Source organism: Hypanus sabinus, chromosome 10 (genome assembly GCF_030144855.1).
Source record: "Hypanus sabinus isolate sHypSab1 chromosome 10, sHypSab1.hap1, whole genome shotgun sequence".
Taxonomy (NCBI): domain Eukaryota; kingdom Metazoa; phylum Chordata; class Chondrichthyes; order Myliobatiformes; family Dasyatidae; genus Hypanus; species Hypanus sabinus.
In genome coordinates this window covers 58,890,136-58,906,735 of record NC_082715.1, presented here as the reverse complement: position 1 = coordinate 58,906,735, position 16,600 = coordinate 58,890,136, and the positions used below count along the sequence as shown (strand labels likewise).

Here is a 16,600-nt window from a genome sequence, read left to right as displayed (position 1 = left end):
ATGGTAGTACCTCCCTTGTAGTAGAATACTGGAGTCATTGGCTCCAGACTCAGACTCACAGACATTGGGCCTCCAACGTGTCGTTCATAAATAGTGTCAATGTATTGAAGCTGAAATCTAAGTGTTAATGAATATTTAATAGATTCAGATAGGTTAGCATAGCTAATTCGGGGTTTCTGCCAATGATGATCGACAACTTGCTGCTTGCACAATAGGTAATTATGTTAAAAAACACAAAACGCTGGTAGAACTCAACAGGCCAGACAGCATCTATGGGAGGTGGTAGTGACGACGTTTTGGGCTGAAACCTTTCATCAGGAGTTGAAGTAACATGGGATGGTCGAGGGGGGATAAGAAGTGGGGAAAGGGATAAAGTAGAGAGCTAGGAAGTGATGGGCTGGGGGAAGGTGGAGAATTATGGGAAATAAAAGAGAAAGAAAGGTCGGGCTGGGGGGAGATTATAGTGAGGGGGGAAAAAGAGAGAGAAAGAGAACCAGACTAAAATTAATAGATGGGGTTGGGGGTAAGGGGGGGGCAGGGGTATCAACAGAGGTCTGTGAGTTGGATGTTCATGCCGGCAGGTAGGAGGCTACATAGGCGGGAGATAAAGTATTGCATGCCGCTGGCAGGTAGGAAGACCTCCATTGATACCCCTCCCCCCCCCTTACCCCCATCCCTATCTATTATTTTAGTCTGGTTCTCTTTCTCTCTTTTTTCCCCCCTCACTATAATCTCCCCCCAGCCCGACCTTTCTTTCTCTTTTATTTCCCATAATTCTCCACTTTCCCCCTAGCCCATTTCCCTCCAGCCTATCACTTCCCAGCTCTCTACTTTATCCATCCCCCCACTTCTTATCCCCCCTTGACCATCCCATGTTACTTCACCCCTGATGAAAGGCTTCAGCCCGAAACGTCGTCACTACCTCCTCCCATAGATGCTGTCTGGCCTGCTGAGTTCTGCCAGCATTTTGTGTTTTTATTTATTTCCAGCATCTGCAGATTCACTCGTGTTGCCAGGTAATTATGTTGCCTCTTTTCCTAATTTTGGGTTTGTGTTATTTGAGTCCGGAACAGCAGAAAGCTGTAGATAAACTTTTTCAAATCAAGGAATTATTAATTTTATTAATGAATTACTAATTGCTTTCAGTCAACTACAATTAATATTTCAGTCTGCTTTGATGCTTAAATACTAGTTTTCCATCTAGTAAAACCCTTCCCAATTCCTGACCTGAATTAATAAGCGACAGTGCATAATCAAACTTTCCTGAAGTTTTTGTGTTAATGGCTTTACTACTTGATTTTTTTTAGGCACTGGATGTGGATCGTGGAGTATTACAAAAGATGAAGAAATCTGTTAAAGCTATTTACACATCTGGACTAGGTGAGAAACTGCTTTAATACTTGGATGCAGTAAAGGAGTAAAGCATGGGTATTCTTTTTTGATCTGTATGTGCTCAGAATGTATAAACTCTTGTGTTCCCAAACCAAAATAACACATTTGACTCGTAGGAGCTTTTGGATAAACTGCAAAAAAAAACCCATGGATTTTGCAATAAAAGTAGCATGATTTGTGTTGTACCCAATATTAAAGAATACATTTGATGACGTTTTTCGATTGTATGTATGCAATCTAAGGATGAAAATATGCAAATTTTTCTGCTGTACTGTGTATGCTATGGCAATGCAGAACATGTATTGCCTGTATATGCTAATGTTTCTGATTTGTTTGATGGACTAAAACTGTCCATCAAAACACACCAGAAACATTAGGGGCTATACCTATATGAAGAAATGCTCTGCCCCAGAAGGCAGTGGAGGCCAAGTCTCTGGATGCATTCAAGAGAGAGTTAGATAGAGCTCTTATAGATAGCGGGGTCAAAGGATATGGGGAGAGGGCAGGAACGGGGTACTGATTGTGTATGATCAGCCAAGATCACAGTGAATGGTGGTGCTGGCTAGAAGGGCCGGATGGCCTACACTTGCACCTACTGTCTATCGTCTATAAATCACATTTTAATTGCAAAACAATGCTTCTGGCATTAGAAGTTAATCTTTTAATCTATAGTCTATTTTTTCTCATGTGCGTGTGCTTGTGTTGTGGCAACCCACTTCCTAGCACACTCGAACTGGCTCACAAATAGCCAGCGCGCCGGCATAAAGGCCAGTCCCAAAAGGGCGCCAATTCTGCTTCACTAACAAAGGGAAAAGCTCGTGCGGGACTGTGAATACGTGCCTCCTACAGCATCCGCGCCCGGGGAGGGTGGGATCAGGGAGGCTTTAAAGTGAAGCCGCGAAGTTCGAATAAAAATCTTCTTTAACTGCAGTTTACCGACTCCATGTCATTATTTCAGCGCTGCGTGTAGCACACCGTTACAATTGCTGACCCCGACGGTCCAAACGATTTTTGGACCGGAGATGAACGACGCCGCATCTGTTCATGCAGTTTCGTTGAAACTGCCAAGCTTCTGGATGCTGCGACCTCATCTGTGGTTCCAGCAAGCAGAAGCCCAATTCCACATTTGGCAGATAACCTCAGAGGACACATGTTACTACTACGTGGTGAGCTCCCTCGACCAGGACATAGCGGCCCAGGTTAAGGAGTTCATACAGTCTCCCCCAGCGGACGGCAAGTACACGGAATTCAAAGCCCTGCTCATAAGGACTTTCGGACTCTCACGGCGCAAGCGGACTGTCCTTTTACTGCACCTGGATGGTTTGGGGGACAGACCTCCATCGGCTTTAATGAATGAGATGTTGTCTCTGGCCGGAGGACACAAGCCCTCCCTCATGTTTGAGCTGGCATTCCTGGAGCAGATGCCCGAGGACATACGCCTGCTGCTGTCCGACGCGGATTTCAGGAACCCCCGGAAGGTGGCAGCCTGGGCGGATTTGCTGTGGAAAGCCAAGCAGGTGAGTGGGGCGTCCGTCGCACAGATCACCAGGCCATGCTCCCAGCAGCAAACCAGACCCGGCCCGGCCACAGAGCCCGCTAACCCCAGAGGCAGGTGTGGGGAGCCAATGAACAATGGTGCTTCTACCACCAGCGGTGGGGCGCAGAAGCCCGCCGCTGTAGTCCGCCCTGCAAGTTCCCAGGAAACGCCAGGGCCAGCCGCCACTGATGGCTACGGCGGCTGGCCATCGGGATAGCCTCCTGTATGTGTGTGACAAGTGGTCGGGACACCGTTTTTTGGTCGACACCGGTGCCGAGATCAGCGTCTTACCTCTGACAAGTTACGACACCTGCAACAGGGCACCGGGACCCCTCTGAGGGCTGTGAATGGCAGCACTGTAAGGACCTATGGCACCCGTACGGTGCAGCTACAGTTCGGCTCCAGCTGGTTCATGTGGGACTCCACACTGGCCGCCGTAGCCCAACCGCTTCTGGGTGCGGATTTTTTGTGGTCTCACAGCCTACCGGACGACCTGCTCAGGAAGAGACTGGTCCACGCCGAGACCTTTCAGACGTTCTCCCTGGGTGAAGCCCAGTTGCCAGCCCCTCACCTCAACTCCATCACGCTGTCTGATGACGACTTCACCAGGGTCCTGGCGGATTTCCCATCGGTTCTGGCACAGCAGTTCACGGCAGCCATGCCCCGACACGGCATACAGCACCACATCCTGACCCAGGGACCACCCCTCCATGCCCGTGCTCGAAGGCTTCCCCCGGACAAGCTCCGACTGGCGAAGGAGGAGTTCAAGAGGATGGAGGAATTGGGGATCATACGGAGGTCCGACAGCCCATGGGCCTCCCCCCTGCACATGGTGCCCAAAGCAACAGGGGGCTGGAGACCATGCGGCGACTACCGCAGGCTGAACGAGGGTACAACACTGGACCGCTACCCTGTGCCGCACATGCAGGATTTTGCAGCAAACCTGCAGGGTGCATGGATCTTCTTCAAGGTAGACCTCGTCCGGGGATACCATCAAATCCCGGTGCATCCGGACAACATCCCCAAAATGGCACTCATCACCCCGTTCGGCCTTTTCGAGTTCCTCCACATGCCGTTCGGCCTGAAGAATGCTGCACAGATGTTCCAGTGGTTAATGGACGCGGTGGGACGCGACCTGGACTTTGCTTTCATCTATTTGGACGACATCCTCATAGCAAGCAGTAGTCGGCAGGAGCATCTGTCCCACCTCCGTCAACTCTACGCCCGACTGAGTGAATACGGTCTAACAATCAACCCGGCCAAATGCCAGTTCGGGCTCGACACCATTGACTTCCTGGGCCACAGGATTACTAAAGACGGGGCAATCCCTCTGCCCGCTAAGGTAGACGCAGTTCACCATTTTCCCCGATCCACCACAATCAAAGGCCTTCAGGAATTTGTGGGTATGGTAAATTTCTACCACCGCTTCCTCCCTTCATCTGCCTGAATCATGCGCCCCCTGTTTGCCCTGATGTCGGGTCCGGGCAAGGACGTTACCTGGGACGAGGAGTCTGCCACCGCTTTCATTAAAATGAAAGAAGCCTTGGCAAACGCCGCGATACTAGTGCACCCCAGAATGGATGTCCCTACCGCCCTCACAGTGGACGCATCTAACACGGCAGTCGGTGGGGTACTGGAGCAACTCATCGTGAGTTGCTGGCGACCCCTGACGTTTTTCAGCAAACACCTGCGGCCACCCGAGCTCAAATACAGTGCTTTCAACTGGGAACTGTTGGCGCTATACCTGGCAATCCAGCATTTCAGGTACTTCTTGGAAGGTAGGCCCTTCACCGCGTTCATGGATCACAAGCCGCTTACCTTTACGTTCACGAAGGTGTCCGACCCCTGGTCGTCCCGCCAGCAGCGCCATCTGCCCTACATCTCTGAATACATGACGGATGTCCGGCACGTCTCGGATAAGGTCAGTGTCGTGGCGGACGCGCTCTCTCGCCCTAACGTTCATGCCCTTTCCCAAGGGGTAGACTTTGAGGCGCTGGCAGAGGCGCAGCAGGCAGACGAGGAGATCCCTAGTTACAGAACCGCAGTCTCCGGTTTGCAGCTCCAGGACCTCCCCGTAGGCCCAGGTGAGAGGACCCGACTCTGTGACGTTACCACTGGCCAGCCCCGTCCCATTTTCCCGGCAAACTGGCGGCGCAGTATTTTTGACTCCATTCATAACTTAGCGCACTCCTCCATCAGGACATCCGTCCGGATGGTCTCCGCAAGCAGGTCAGTGAATGGGCCAAAACGTACACGCACTGCCAGACGGCCAAGGTGCAGCGGCACACCAAAGCCCTGCCGCACCAGTTCCACCCCACCCACCGGCGTTTCGACCACATTCATGTGGATATTGTGGGCCTCCTGCCTGTGTCGCGCGGAGCGCGGCACCTCCTGACTGTCGTGGACTGGTTCACCAGATGGCCAGAGGCGATCCCGCTCACCGACACCACCTCCGAATCTTGCGCCCGGGCACTGATCACCACCTGGGTGTCCCGCTTTGGTGTACCGGCCCACATTACCTCTGACAGAGGCGCCCAGTTCACCTCCAGCCTGTGGTCAGCTATGGCCAGCCTTTTGGGGACACAGCTGCACCACACATCTGACTACCACCCACAGTCGAACGGCCTGGTGGAGTGTTTCCACCTTCACCTAAAGTCGGCTCTCATGGCCCGCCTGCGAGGCGTTAACTGGGTGGACGAACTTCCCTGGGTCCTACTTGGCATCTGCACGGTGCCCAAAGACGATCTGCACACCTCGTCGGCCGAGTTGGTGTTCGCTGCACCCCTGGTCGTCCCCGGGGAGTTCATACCAGCACCAAGGGGGCACGACGAAGAACCCGCAGCAGACCTGGGCAGACTACGCAAGAGACTCGGCAACCTGGCCCCCATACCCACTTCGCAGCGTGGGCAGAACCCGACCTGCATACCCAAAGACCTGCAGAACTGTAAGTTTGTGTTTGTATGAAGGGGCGGGCATTGGCCACCGCTGGAACAGCCCTACGAGGGACCGTTTATGGTGCTCAGGAACAACGGGTCCACGTTCGTGCTGGACGTTGGGGGGAGAGAGGAGGTTTTCATGGTGGACCGCCTCAAACTGGCCCATGTGGACGTGGCGCAAGCGGTTGAGTTCCCGGCACTGCAGCGCAGGGACTGACCTCCCAAACAGGGTCCGGCCCAGACTGTGGACATTGCGGGGTGTATCGCCGGTTCTGGGGGGAGTGGTTATAGACAATAGGTGCAGAAGTAGACCATTCGGCCCCTCGAGTCTGCACCGCCATTCTGAGATCATGGCTGATCATTCACTATCAATACCCAGTCCCTGCCTTGTCCCCATATCCCTTGATTCCCCTATCCATCAGATATCTATCTAGCTCCTTCTTGAAAGCATCCAGAGAATTGGCCTCCACCGTCTTCCGAGGCAGTGCATTCCACACCTCCACAACTCTCTGGGAGAAGAAGCTCTTCCTCAACTCTGTTTTAAATAACTGACCTCTTATTCTCAATCCATGCCCTCTGGTACTGGACTCTCCCAACATCTGGAACATATTTCCTGCCTCAATCCTATCAAACCCTTTAATTATCTTAAATGTTTCAATCAGATCTCCTCTCAATCTCCTCAATTCCAGCGTGTACAAGCCCAATCTCTCCAATCTCTCTGCGTAAGACAGCCCTGCCATCCCAGGTATCAACCTAGTGAATCTACGCTGCACTTCCTCAATTGCCAGAATGTCCTTCCTTAAACCTGGAGACCAAAACTGTACACAATATTCCAAGTGTGGTCTCACCAGGGCCCTGTACAAATGCAAAAGGACATCCTTGCTCTTGTACTCAATTCCCCTTGTAACAAAGGCCAACATTCCATTTGCCCTCTTCACTGCCTGTTGCACTTGCTTATTCACCTTCATTGACTGGTGAACTAGGACTCCTAAGTCTCTTTGCATTTCTCCCTTACCTAACTCTACACCGTTCAGACAATACTCTGCCCTCTTGTTCCTGCTTCCAAAGTGGATAACTTCACATTTATTCACATTGAATGACATCTGCCAAGTATCTGCCCACTCACCCAGCCTATCCAAGTCTCCCTGTATTCTCCTAACTTCCTCTTCGCATGTCACACTGCCACCCAGTTTAGTATCGTCAGCAAACTTGCTGATATAGTTTTCAATGCCCTCATCTAAATCGTTGACATAAATCGTAAAGAGCTGTGGTCCCAATACAGAGCCCTGTGGTACCCCACTAGTCACCTCCAGTCAGTCCGAGAAACACCCATTCACTGCTACCCTTTGCTTTCTATCTGCCAACCAGTTTTCTATCCATGTTGAAACCCTGCCCCCAATGCCATGAGCTCTGATTTTACTCACCAATCTCCTATGTGGCACCTTATCGAATGCCTTCTGAAAATCTAGGTACACAACATCCACTGGCTTACCCTCGTCTAACATCCTTGTTACACCCTCAAAAAACCAGCAGATTAGTCAAGCATGATTTGCCCTTGGTAGATCCATGCTGGCTCGGCCTAATCCTATTTCTGCCATCAAGATGTGCCACTATTTCATCCTTAATAATGGACTCAAGCATCTTCCCCACGACTGACGTTAGGCTAACAGGGCAATAGTTCTCCGTTTTCTCCTTCCCTCCCTTCTTGAAAAGTGGGATAACATTAGCCACTCTCCAATCTTCAGGAACTGATCCTGAATCTAAGGAACATTGGAAAATGATTACCAATGCGTCTGCAATTTCCTGAGCCACCTCTTTTAGAACCCTCGGATGCAGACCATCTGGACCTGGGGATTTATTAGCCTTCGGTACTACCAGTCTGCTCATCACAGTTTCTTTCCTAATGTCAATCTGTCTCAATTCCTCTGATATCTTATGACCCTGGCCCATCCATACATCTGGGAGATTGCTTGTGTCCTCCCTGGTGAAGACAGATCTAAGGTACGCATTAAATTCTGTTGCCATTTCCCTGTTTCCCATAACAATTTCTCCCAATTCATTCTTCAAGGGGCCAACATTGTTCTTAACTATCTTCTTTCTCTTCACATAGCTAAAAAAGCTTTTGCTATCCCCTTTTATATTCCTGGCTAGACTGAGCTCATACCTGATTTTTTCTCTCCGTATTGCTTTTTTAGTTAAGATCTGCTGTTCCTTAAAACTTTCCCAATCATCTGTATTCCCACTCATCTTAGCCCTGTCATACTTCTTTTTCTTTAATGCTATACAATCTCTGACTTCCTTTGTCAACCACTGTGGCCCCTTCCCCCTCTTTGAATCCTTCCTTCTCATTGGAATGAACTGCTTTTGCATCTTTTGTATTATCCCCAAGAATATCTGCCACTGCTGATCCACTGTCTTTCCTGCCAGGGCATCCGCCCATTTAACTTTGGCCAGCTCTTCCCTCATGGCTCCGTAGTCTCCTTTATTTAATTGCAACACTAACACCTCTGATCTGCCCTTATCCCTCTCAAATTGTAGATAAAAACTTATCATGTTATGATCACTACTTCCTAATGGCTCCTTTACTTCAAGATCACTTATCAATTTCTGTTCATTACACATCACCAAGTCCAAAATAGCCTCGTTCCTGGTTGGCTCAAGCACAAGCTGTTCCAAAAATACATCCCTTAGACACTCCACCAACTCCCTATCCTGGGGTCCAGTACCTACCTGATTCTCCCAGTTCACCTGCATGTTGAAATCTCCCATAACGACTGCATTACCTTTAGCACATGCCAATGTTAACTCCCTAATCAACTTGTACCCAATATCCATGCTACTGTTTGGGGGCCTGTACACAACACCCATTAGGGTCTTTTTACCCTTACTGTTCCTCAGCTCAATCAACACAGACTACTTCCCCTGTTCCCAAGTCACCTCTTGCTAAGGACTGAATCTCATTCCTCACCAACAGGGCCACCCCACCCCATATTTCTGTCTCTACGATAGCACGTATACCCTGGTACACTCAATTCCCAGGCCTGATCCCCTTGCAGCCATGTCTCCGTTATTCCAACAATATCGTAGTTCCCCATTTTCATCTGAGCTTCAAGCTCATCTGTCTTATTTCTGACACTACGCGCATTCAAGTATAGAATTCTGAGCCCATTCCTCCTCTCTTTGCTTAAAACACTGTCTACTGTACCTAACCCAGCTCCTTGAACTTCCATCGGGCTAATTGCACCCTGAATTTTGATGATCTTCTCAAGATCACCCAAACCTTCTACACATTTAACCCCATGCTCCTTCTGACCAACCCTTTGGATCTGGATCCCTGCCCCCTGCACATCTAGTTTAAACCCCCCCGAGCAGCACTGGCAAACACTCCTGCAAGAATGTTAGTACCCCTTCGGTTCAGATGTAGACCGTCCCTTCGAAACAGATCCCAATGTCCCTGGAACAAAGACCAATTATCCAAAAACCTGAACCCTTCCTTCCTGCAACATGCTCTCAGCCTCGTATTGATGTGCATAATCGTTCTATTCTTCGCCTCACTCGCACGTGGCACAGGTAGCAATCCCAAGATTGTCACCCTGGAGGTCCTGCCTTTCAGCTTCACTCCTAACTCCCTGAACTCTCTAAGCAGGACCCCCTCACTTACCTTACCTACATCGTTGGTCCCTATATGGACCACTACATCTGGGTTCATGCCCTCGTTCTCAAGAATAGCCTGCACCCAATCTGAGATGTCCGGGACCCTGGCACCAGGGAGGCAACATACCATCCGAGACTCCCGATCTGCCCCACAAAATCTCCTATCTGCCCCCCTGACTATAGAATCCCCTAAAACTATCGCTCTCTTCTCTTCCCTCCTCCCCTTTCAGTTTGAGGGTTCAACCTCTGTGCCAGAGGCAGGACCACTACAACTCATTCCTGGTAGGTCATCCCCATCAACAGTATCCAGTACGGTATACTTATTGTTAATGGGAATGGCCGCAGGGGTGCTCTGCTCTCTCTGCCTGCTCCCCCTGCCTCTCTGGACCGTCACCCATCTGCCTACTTCTTGGTTTTTTGGTGTGACTACCTCCTGACAACTCCTATCTATCTCTGCCTCTGCCTCCCGAATGATCCGTAGTTCATCCAGCTCCAGCTCCAACTCCCTAACTTGGGCTGATAGGAGCTGCAGCTGGACGCACCTCTTGCAGGTGTGGTCATCAGGGACAACTGTGTTGACCCTGACTTCCCACATACTGCATACGGAGTACACCACTGCTCTGACTGTCTCCCCCATAACTGAACTGAATTAATAGAATAAGTCTAAAAAGCACCTACTGACCTTACCTTCTTCCCCTCAGCGAGCAATCACGCAGGCTTACCGAAGTCCCCTTACGCCAAAGCCCACTTAGACAAAGCCCAGGATTCTGCTTCCACGGACCCACTTAGCCAAAGCTCAGGACTCTGCTTTCACGGACCCACTTAGCCAAAGCCCAGGACTCTGCTTCCACGGACCCACTTAGCCAAAGCCCAGGACTCTGCTTCCACGGACTCCGCTGCCCGCTCTGAAAAGAAGTCCTGCTTTTTAAAGTTAACTGAAATGGTGTTGAAATTTGACCATTTGTCACTACTTTAGCTTTGGGATTAGTATTTAAGGTTTTAATCCACTTTATAAAAGATACTCCTAATCCATATTTTTCCAATACCTTAAATAAAAAATCCCATTCCAATCTATCAAATGCTTTTTCTGCATCTAAAGCAACTGCCACACTCATTTCCTCCCTCTTTTGCGCTAAATGGATTATACTAATTAACCGAGTTACATTATCTGCTGATTGTCTATTTTTAATAAATCCTGTTTGATCCATATGTACTAATTTTGGTAAGTATTTAGATAATCTGTTAGATAAGATTTTTGCTATTATTTTATAATCAGTATTTAATAAAGAAATAGGTCTATATGATGCTGGCTTTAAAAGATCTCTATCTTTTTTTGGCAATACTATTAAAATAGCTGTCAAAAAAGATTCTGGAAGTTTATGCGTTCTTTCCGCTTGATGTATTAACTCCATAAAAGGAGAAATTAATAAATCTTTAAACTTTTTATAAAATTCAGGCAGAAAACCATCTTCTCCTGGAGATTTATTACTTTGAAGTGATCCTAGAGCTTCTTCGACCTCTTTCAATGTAAAAGGCATATCTAATCCCTTCTGTTCTTCTGTATTTAATTTTGGAAGAGTTATTTGTGATAAAAACCTTTCTACCTTGACATTATCATTTTGTGATTCTGATTGATACAACTCAGAATAAAAATTCTTAAAAATTTTATTAATTTCTAAAGGTTTATAAGTTATTTTATTTACTCTTGTTCGAATTGCATTTATTGCTTTAGACATCTGGTCTGTTTTTAACTGCCATGCAAGGACCTTATGTGATCTTTCACCTAGTTCATAATATCTCTGTTTAGTTCTCATAATTGCTTTTTCTGTTTGATATGTCTGGAGTGTATTATATTGTAACTTCTTATTAATAAGTTGTCTTCGCTTTTCTTCAGTCATATTTCTTTGAGATTCTTTTTCTAATTTTGTAATCTTTTTCCAATTGATCTATTTCTATCATATATTCCTTCTTAATTTTAGAAGTATAACTTATTATCTGACCTCTCAAATATGCCTTCATTGCTTCCCATAATATGAATTCATCATCAACTGAATGTGAATTTGTATCTAAAAAGAACTGAATCTGCTTGTTCATAAAATCACAAAGATCTTGACATTTTAGTAACATTGAATTAAATCTCCATCTATAAATTGATTCCTCTTTATCTGTCATTATCACTGTCATTATCAAAGAATGGTCTGACAATATTCTCGCTTTGTATTCCACATTTTTCACTCTATCTTGAATATTCGTTGATAATAGGAAAAAAATCTATCGAATATGTTTTATGTCTATTTGAATAAAATGAATAATCTCTTTCTTTTGGATTAATTCTTCATATATCAATCAAGTTTAAGTCTTTCATCAATGATAGAGTTAATTTTACTACTTTTGATTTTGTGACAACCTTTATTGATCTATTTAAAACTGGATCTAGACAAAAGTTAAAATCTCCACCTATTAATATTTTGTCATGTGCATTAGCCAAATTCAAAAAGACCTCGTATAAATTTTACATAATTTTTATTTGGTGCATAAATATTCATAAGAGTCCATAGTTCTGAAAAAATTTGACAATGTATAATTACATATCTCCCCGCCGAATCAATTAATATGTTTTGTATTTTAATTGGTAAATTTTTATTAACCAAAATTGCAACTCCTCTCGCCTTTGAATTAAATGAAGCTGCAATAACATTTCCAACCCAGTCTCTTTTTAATTTCTGATGTTCTTTGTCTGTTAAATGTGTTTCTTGTAAAAAAAAAGCTATATCTGTTTTCATTTTTTTTAATGTATGTTAAAATTCTTTTTCTTTTTACCGGTCCATTAAGCCCATTAACATTAAAGCTTAAAAAAATTCAGTAAATTAGTAATTTAAAAAAAATTATATTACTCCAATCTATAATAATACCTAATCTTTCAACTTTCGTGGTATCCTGGGAAATCTTTTTAAAATTCTCCATGTTGCTATGTGTGTCCCCACCAATCATCCAGGCAGAAAGATAGAAGAAAAATAGAGCATAAAGAAAAAAACAAAATACCCCCCTACTAATGCTGTGAAAAAAAAGAACACAACATTACCCCCCTCTGTTGTACGGGTCATGGCAATCGCCATGATTACACACATGAATCCTGCAGTAACAGTAACCGATCCAAAGCTCCCCAGCCCCCCAGCAACATAAAAAAGTGTGTGTGTATGTATATATATATATATATATATAATATATATATAAAGAAAAAAATACTATTCTCAATTAGTATTTCTAAAATTTTGCTTTTCTCCCTGTATCATCCTTAAATGTCCATCACTTCCATTCACTGTCTCTATCTTCATCTTTAATCTGTTACACTTGGAAGTCTCTATGTGTAATTAGTGAATAAATGGAAGTTTTTGTGCGAACTCCTCCGCTTCTCGATAATCGGTAAAAAATCTTCTTTTCCCCTCCTCCAAAAAAAATCATCAGCGTTGCTGGGTGACGCATTATAAATTTATAGCCTTTTTCCCATAAGACTTTTTTCGCTGGGTTAAATTCCTTCTTTCTCTTCAAAAGGCTATAACTTATATCAGAATAAAAAAGAACTGGTTTCCCTGCTATCATCAATGGCCCCTTTCTATTTTTGGCACTTTGGGCAGCCGCCTTCAGGATCTTTTCTTTGTCTTGGTATCTTAAGCATTTTATCAGAATTGATCGTGGATTTTGATCAGGTTGAGGTCTTGACCTTAAGGTTCTGTGAGCCCTTTCTATCTCAATTGGAGTTTCTCCTTCCATTTCCAATATTTTCAGGGATCCAGTTTTGAAAAAAACTTATTGGATCATCAACTTCTTCATCTTCTTTAAGTCCAACAATTTCAATATTGTTTCGTCTGCTAAAATTTTCAAGCTTATCAACTTTTTTCATAAATTGTTTTCTTTCTGATGTCCAAGCAGTATTCTCATCTTCCATTTTGTTCATTCTTTCAACCATGTCTTCCGTTGTAGTTTCCAAGTCTATAATTCTCTTTTCCATTTTTTCCTGTCTCTTTGTCATTTTATCAAACATAATCTCCATATTTATCATTTTTTTCTTTGATTTCTTTTTGATTACTTTTAATTACTTTTAATGTGCCTAATTTACGCATTATTTGCCTCAAAGTCTTTTCTATATTTCCAGAAGAACTTTTATCTCCATCTCCGTCTGATCTTTCCAGAGAATCTGACTCTCCCTCAGATTCACTTTCACTTTCTGTTGCAGTCGTAACTGGGCTTTGTAGTTTTAGTTGCTCCTGTTTGCGAGATGCTCCTTGCCTCACACTTGCATAGTTCTCGTTGGTCTTTTCCTTTAGGAATGTCCGATGTTGCCGCAGTGTCCTGTTCCGTATCGCCGGTGGTATAATGTACCTGAGTCCGCGGTTCTTTGGTCGAAGTGGGCCTTGGTTCTGCTCCACGTTGCGTTGTCTTCCCCGTAGTGGTTTTCTTCATCTTCTGTTTTTGAGGCATAGCTTGAAACAATCCGGAGTAGTTTATAAGTAACTTTTAGAAAGTATTGACTAACTTTTCTTCACTTAAACATTAATTTATTGATTTTTTACGGGAGAGCTGGGTTCCAGCGTCTCGATCCTACGTCATCACGTGACGTCCCCATCTCCCCCCCCCCCCCCCCCAATCAAGTGATTCTTGAAAGATCATGACCAAAGCAACCTCTCTCAGGACTCTGGGATGTAGTCCAGCTGGTCAAGGTGACTTATCCACCTTAAGACCTTTCAATTTGCCTCGTATTTTCCCCTTTGTAATAGCAATGGCACTCACTCCTGCTCTGTGACGCTCGCGGGCTTCTGGCATACAGCTGGTGTCTTCCATAGTAAAGACTGAAGCAAAGTATTAAGTTCATCTGCCATTTCTTTGTTTCCCCATTACTACCTCATGAGCATCATTTTGCACGATATGAGGAATTAAGAGTCCTTGTGCAGGATTCCCTAAAGGTTAGCTTGGAGGTTGAGTCAGTGGTAAGGAAGGCAAATATAATATTAGCATTCATTCAAGAGGACTGGAATACAAGAGCAAGGATGTAATGCTGAGGCTTTATGAAGCGTTGGTCAGACTGCACTTGGAGTATTGTTAGGCCCCTTGTCTAAAAACAGAAGTGCTGTTCAGAAGGTTCAGACAGGGTTCAGAGCAAGTTCAAGACAATGATTCTGGGAAATGGAAGGGATTAACACAAGCAGAGTGTTTGACGACTCTGGGCCTGTACTCACTGGAATTTAGAAGAATGGGGGGGGGAGTTCACAAACCTATCAAATGTTGGAAGACCTGAATAGACTGGTTATGAAGAGGATGTTTCCTTTGGTAAGGGAGTCTAGGACCAGAGGGCACAGCCTCAAATAAGAGGGATGTTCATTTAGAACAGATGAGGAGGAATTTCTTTAGCCAGAGAATGGTGAATCTGTAGTATTCATTGGCAAGGATGGCTGTGGAGGCCAAATCATTGAATAGATTTAAAGCTGAAGTTGTTAGGTTCTTGATTAGTCAGGGTATCAAAGGTTACAGGGAGAAGGGGGAAGAATGCGTTTGAAAGGGGAAAATAAATCCGCCAAGATGGAATGGCTGAGCAGACTTGATTGGCCAATGCCCTAATTAGAACATAGAAAACTGTAGCACATTACAGGCCCTTCAGCCCACAATGTTGTGCCAACCATGTAACCTACTCTAGAAACTCTCTAGAATTACCCTGGTGCATAGCCCTCTATTTTTCTAAGCTCCATGTACCTATCCAAGAGTCTTTGAAAAGACCACATTGTATCCGTATCCACCACCGTCACCGGCAGTGCATTCCACAGACTCACCACTCCCTGTGTGGAACAACTTACCCCTGACATCCCCTCTGTACCTGCTTCCAAGCACCTTAAAACTATGCCCACTTGTGTTAGCCATTTTAGCCCTGGGAAAAAGCTTCTAGCTATCCACAAGGTCAATGCCTCTCATCATCATATCAGGTCACCTCTCATCCTCCATTGCTCCAAGGAGAAAAGGCTAAGTTCACTCAACCTATTCTCATAAGGCGCACTCTCCAATCTGGGCAACATCCTTGTAAATCTCCTCTGCACTCTTTCTAGAGTATGCACATCCTTCCTGTAGTGAGGTGACCAGAACTGAGCACAGTACTCCATGTAGGGTCTGACCAAAGTCTTGTATAGCTATAACAGTACCTCATGGCTCTTGAACTCAATCCCACAGTTGATGAATGACAGTGTACCATCTGCGTTCTTAACAACACTGTCAACCTGCAGCTTTGAGTGTCCTATGGACACAGGCCCCTAGATCTTGCTGATTCTCCATACTACCAAGAGCCTTACAATTAATACTATATCTTGTCTTCAAATTTGACCTACCAAAATAAACCACTTCAACTTATCTGGGTTGAACTCCATCTGTCACTTCTCAGCCCAGTTCTGTATCCTATTGATGTCCTGCTGTAACCTTCGATAACCCTCCAGACTATCCACAACACACCTTACCTTTGTGTCATCAGCAAACTTACTAACCTGCCTTTCTACTTCTTTATCCAGGTCATTTATAAAAAATCACATAAAGGATTCTGCTCTTACGTCTTATGGTCTTATGATTCCTATACTTGATTTTTCAGTCTAGGTACTTCTGACTATTGCTTTTATCTTTTTAAAAAAATTTGAGTACCTCACTCCTGGTTCTATTTCACATCTCCATTTTTTAATATTAAAAAAAGGTATTCTAGAATATTTAATATCTTTGCAAATGTGGGCACTTTTATGTAGATCTGTTATGGATATTGGTTTATTCACCTTTAATTTTGTCTTTGTACCATTTTCTCACAGACTTGTAGCTTTATGTTTGCATGAATCAGAATCAGGTTTATTATCAGTGGCATGTCACATGAAATTTGTTAACAGCAGCAGCAGTTCAATGCAATATATAATATAGAAGAGAGAAAAATAAATAAAATAAAAATAATAAATAAATCAATTACAGTATACATATATTGAATAGATTAAAACATGCAAAAAATTGAAATACTGTATATTAAAAAAGTGAGGTATCTAAGGGTTCAATATGAATTTAGAAGTCG

General features: G+C 44.8%; 1 protein-coding gene across 1 annotated transcript in view; it reads left to right on the top strand.

Annotated features, from left to right (window-relative positions):
- The window catches only part of asap2a (ArfGAP with SH3 domain, ankyrin repeat and PH domain 2a), a 247,896-nt gene that overhangs the window by 57,207 nt on the left and 174,089 nt on the right, over window positions 1-16,600 (top strand). Inside the window, exon 2 of the mRNA XM_059981912.1 lies at window positions 1,308-1,380. Within this exon, the coding sequence (XP_059837895.1) occupies window positions 1,308-1,380 (73 nt within the window). The remainder of the gene's footprint in view (window positions 1-1,307; window positions 1,381-16,600) is intronic.